General features: G+C 47.7%; 1 protein-coding gene across 2 annotated transcripts; it reads left to right on the top strand.

The window, feature by feature from the left end:
• Positions 1–230: 230 nt before the first annotated feature.
• LOC135639059 (probable trehalose-phosphate phosphatase 6) lies at positions 231–2,863 on the top strand. Of its 2 annotated transcripts, XM_065152798.1 has the most exons (11): positions 231–649; positions 729–869; positions 963–1,034; positions 1,125–1,220; positions 1,335–1,388; positions 1,465–1,566; positions 1,655–1,732; positions 1,848–1,917; positions 2,066–2,136; positions 2,263–2,355; positions 2,537–2,863. In XM_065152798.1, the coding sequence occupies exons 1-11, from the start codon at positions 392–394 to the stop codon at positions 2,612–2,614; spliced, it is 1,113 nt and encodes a 370-aa protein (XP_065008870.1). In that variant the 5' UTR covers positions 231–391; the 3' UTR covers positions 2,615–2,863. The 2 variants fall into 2 exon arrangements, with proteins under 2 accessions (XP_065008870.1, XP_065008869.1); XM_065152797.1 differs by having other exon boundaries at positions 1,125–1,388.
• Positions 2,864–4,801: the final 1,938 nt, after the last annotated feature.

Genomic DNA, 4,801 nt, shown 5'->3' on the forward strand with positions numbered 1-4,801 from the left:
AAAATAATAATAATAGCCGCCTATGCGCCTTGGAATTACGTGCTCGGGAACAGGAGCACGCCCAGTGGTGACGCGTGTGCGACGACACGTGGGTCCCACGAGGACGCACGTGCAGGATGAGTCGACGAAGGGCCCCACGCGGGCCTCCCAACTCCCTCCTGTGGGGCCCGGCCCACGAGTCCTCCCTCCACTTATAAATCACCTCTCTCTACCCCTCGCTCTCCGTCGCCAACTCGCCCACCTCCGCGAACCACAAGCGCCCCATTGCCGCAGCCTTAAAATCCGCCCTGCAGACGACTAGCAACATAAAGATCCCATCTTTCCTCCGCCTCCCCTCCCCCATCCGATTCGATACCCCGCCGTTGCACTCGAGCTTTTCCCTCGATACGCGATGACGAAGCAGAATGTTGTGCCGGTGGAGGCCGTGGCCGCCATCGCGGTGGCGGCGGTGGCCGGCTCGTCTCCCCTGTTTCCCTACCCGCCCCCCCGGTCCTACGGCCGGAGGAAGTACCTCTCCCAGCTCGAGGTCGGTGGCGGCAGGATCGGCGCGTGGGTGGAGTCCATGAAGGCCTCTTCTCCCACCCACGCGAAAGCGACCGCCGCCCTGCCTTCCGGCGACGCCGCCGTCGACGAGCATTCCGCGTGGGTTGTGAGTGCTTCTTGTATTTGTTCTCCTGTTCTGCTCGTCTAAAGTTTGTTCTTGTCGGGTGCTAATGATGTTTTGGCAGGTGCGGCATCCCTCGGCGTTGAACAAGTTCGAGCAGATCATGAGCGCCTCCAAAGGGAAGCAGATCGTGATGTTCATGGATTACGATGGCACACTATCGCCCATCGTCGACGACCCCGATTCCGCTTTCATGTCCGACGCGGTCAGACCATGTGCCTTTCTTCTTCTCCCGTTGCTATTCCTCTGCCCAAAGATGTGATTTTGATTATTTTCCTGTTGCCGTGTGGGTTATCAGATGAGAGAGGCGGTCAGGGACGTGGCGAGGTACTTCCCCACCGCGATCGTCAGCGGGCGATGCCTGGACAAGGTACATTTCCATTGCAGTTCGCCATTCTCGGATGCACCTCTCTTGCGTCCTATGTTTCCTTCCTGACTCCATGGTTCTAATGGTGCGCAGGTCATTAACTTCGTGCGACTGGCCGACCTATACTACGCTGGTAGCCACGGCATGGACATCAAAGGCCCCACGAAGCCCCGACACGACAAGGCCAGAGTAGGCGCTCCTCCTCCTCCCTTCCCACACCAACCCCACCCTCAAACTGAATCGATCTCTTGCAGATTATTTCGCCTGCATGCTTATCCTCTCCTCTCGCTTTGTGTGGTTCAGGCCAAACCCGTTCTCTTTCAACCGGCAAGCGAGTTCCTCCCCATGATAGACGCGGTCGGTTTCTCTGCTTAGTTCCTCGCCATCAATCCTCCTCCTTGTTTCATTGCTAAGATACGGTAATTGCCTTCAGGTTCACAAGGCATTGTTGGAGAGGACCAAATCCACACCTGGTGCCCGGGTGGAGAACAACAAGTTCTGTGTATCCGTCCACTTCAGATGTGTGGATGAAAAGGTTAGATTTCCTTTCGTATTTGAGTGCTTGAAGTGAGAAGCTAAATCTAGTCGTGATGATTAAGTTCAAAAGAATCGATTTTGTGCAGAGTTGGAGTTCGTTGTTCGAGCAGGTGAGGTGTGTGTTGAAGGAGTACCCCAAACTGCGGCTCACTCAGGGAAGAAAGGTGCGAATTTGATCTGAGGCTATTGGCCACCACTGATTGGCGTGGAAGGGAACACACATCACTGTTTAGACGAAATCTGATTGTGACATTGTTTCTTTGGTGCCTCCAACTGTAGGTGTTAGAGATTCGTCCCACAATCAAGTGGGATAAGGGGAAGGCATTGGAGTTCCTGTTGGAGTCGCTTGGTAAGCTCAGAAAAATCCCAAACATGTGTTACGTCACATCATTTTCAGCAATTCGCTTCATTTTCAGTAGTTTGTTCGATTGATGGTATTTTATGTGAAATCATCAACTTTTCAGCCGCTCATTTGAATAATGTCCATTTCTCTGTAGGATTTGCCAACTGCACAAACGTAATGCCGGTCTATATCGGAGATGATCGCACCGATGAAGATGCGTTCAAGGTGGGTGCTAAGCGAATTCTAAGCTAGTCCACAAGTGCAATTGGTCGATATACTACTCGACATCTTTTCCTTGTTAATCGAACAACATTATCGACAGAGGAAATTAATGTCGTATGTCTGTAATAGGTATTGCGAGACAGAGGACAAGGCTTTGGCATCCTTGTCTCGAAGTTTCCGAAGGAGACAAATGCCACTTATTCCCTGCAAGAGCCATCCGAGGCAAGTGCTCATGGCCCTTTGCTGGGCACTCTCTCTTATTTGCTATGCGACGTTACCAGGGTCTGCTTCATGTCAAGGACCACTTGATGGCAACAGTGAACAGTGATGCACCTCATCATATACAAATTATACTTGCACAGTGCCCTAGTTGTTGACATTATTCTTGGTGTTTTTGTGCCAGGTTAAGGACTTCTTAGTGCGGCTAGTGGAGTGGAAGCGCCTGTCGATGAAGGCTTGTTCCAAGGTGCAAGTAGCATAGAGGTTGCCCCACCACCCCTGTGAAAGCTTAGGTCTGATGGGACCCAATGAAACGGGGAGTTCATGTAATCCCCTTATTTTAGGTGCAAAGAACGCCTCATAAAGAGGCAGAGCAATCTCTATGTCCCCTTACTCTTCTTCTTGGACTTGAAAGCACTGCAATTCAAGCTTTCTTCCCTTTACACGAGCAGCTGTAATCTTGTAATTAGATCTTTGTACAATCAAAAAAGAAGGAACACCAATTGTTTTCTTTCTGCAGCCAAAAAAAAAAAAAAGGTCTACCGTATGGTACTTGTGGATGTTGGGCTATGGCAGCCACCATAACAGGATGTAAAAGAAAGGATATGATTCTGAATCTTATGCCATATTTTGGTTGAACAAAGTTCCCTACTTGTGGTTAGTAAACATATTGGCAAGTGATGCATGAGTACATGATTCTGTCATGAAGAAACCCAGCAGTGCATGTTCTCGACTAGCTTGACGTTTAATGTTTCCGTGGATGTCCTTTTTTTGTCTCAAGCATGTTAAGTATGGAATGCTTGTTGGTAGTGAGTGGTCCATGGTTCCAGACTTCGGCACATCATTTCCTTGCTGAACTCTCCCGTGTTTCATGTGTCCAGTTCACTTGGTTTGATCTGCTTTCACATCTTGTTTCCACCTTATTTACTTTTTGTGTTTTGAATCTTGACATCGATGATGGTATTGACTCTGAAGTTGTAGAAAGATATTATTGACTCTGCTCAAAGAATGCTCTGTTAGTGTAGCAAACATTAAATCTGAAGCAATTGCTGCTGCTGTCTTTGCAGCAACTGGTTCAGCATGATTTCATTTCAGAATCAACTGAATCAAGAGATCCAAATCATGGATTCACTCACTGTTGATTAAAAAGGATGGAGACTGATGAGTTGTCATCTGTAGTTTTCAGTTGGTCCTTGTAAAAATGTGCTTGCTGTTCTTCCTCACACCCATGATTGAGCAATTTAGCAGCTACTTCTTCCTACTTTACATGCCATGCTTTCTCACGTCTACTTTTTCCCCATGATTCGTGGCTTTCAGCACTGAAGCAATCATCTGCTTCTTCTTTCTAACCATATCGGTTTCAGATAAGCATACACCAGCATGTAGAACAACATGATTACCAGAGAGCATCCACCACACCCAAAACTACATAACTTCCTTATCCTCTCTGTGCTCTCCACTTCCAAATCCACCAACCACAGCAACCTTGCCATGATCCATTCATTACAGTCATGATGAAGCAGCCACATAGGTGGGGTCCCGACGTATTATGAATTGGAAAGTGCCAGGGAGGACTCATGTCTTTATATGTCTACTGTACCGTTTTGGGGTTTCCAACTCTCAGCCGACGGTTGACCTTATCTGCATTTTTGAGGCAGAAGCCGGGAAGCTATATCTATCCATTGCATGAAATCTGATAACATTTCAGGATAAGGGAATCTTCCTTGGATTGGAGAAGAGCTAAGCCCTCCCACATAGGAAGCAAGCTGTCACGGTTGTCTCTCATGTCATGTTTGTAAGGGATACATATGCCCTTGGTGGCAGATGGTGCAACAGTGCTAATGTAGGGAAACTGAAATTTTTAGTGACAGTAACCTCATGCCACAGTAGGTTGGCATCTCATGATTTGAAGCCTATGCTTCGAGGCAAAAAGAAGTAGATCGAGCAATGGTATCGGGAATAGATTTAGTCCCATCCCTATCCTCTTTAACCCATAGCCAGTCACATCAATCAGATGCAAGCCGATGCAGCTGTTTGGGAAATTGATTTGATGTCACTGTGTACTCAAACATCTCACATGCCGATGACTAAGTTGTCTTCTTTCCAACCCCGTATACCCTCTGCTCAACCCTAGATAAAATAGGAGGCAGTTGTCCTTGAGATCTCCAACTCCATCCGCAAGGAAAAGATCCTTGCAAATAGAGTATTGACTGCAACCATTATAGGGTGCAGGGGAAGAACATTAATGTGTGGAAAAGCAAAGCTGGTTTGACAGGATATTTAACCACCAAAACCACTGCTCTCGAAACCAGAGACATACAACACACCCCACGACTGGATTTATAAGCTTCAACTGTGATCCTTGGTAGAGAAGAAAATTACCACCACATGAGATTTATAACATGAAATCATAGCTTTAGCTTTGGCCCCCTTGGGATCTCATTCGGTT

The sequence above is a fragment of the Musa acuminata genome, chromosome BXJ3-5, assembly GCF_036884655.1.
Source record: "Musa acuminata AAA Group cultivar baxijiao chromosome BXJ3-5, Cavendish_Baxijiao_AAA, whole genome shotgun sequence".
NCBI classification, from domain to species: domain Eukaryota; kingdom Viridiplantae; phylum Streptophyta; class Magnoliopsida; order Zingiberales; family Musaceae; genus Musa; species Musa acuminata.

Coding starts and splice junctions, on each gene's coding strand:
- LOC135639059 (XM_065152797.1), top strand. CDS start 392: ATGACGAAGCAGAATGTTGTGCCGGTGGAGGCCGTGGCCGCCATCGCG. Junction 1,389..1,464: donor TCCTCCCCATGATAGACGCG/GTCGGTTTCTCT, acceptor AATTGCCTTCAG/GTTCACAAGGCATTGTTGGA. Junction 1,567..1,654: donor TCAGATGTGTGGATGAAAAG/GTTAGATTTCCT, acceptor GATTTTGTGCAG/AGTTGGAGTTCGTTGTTCGA.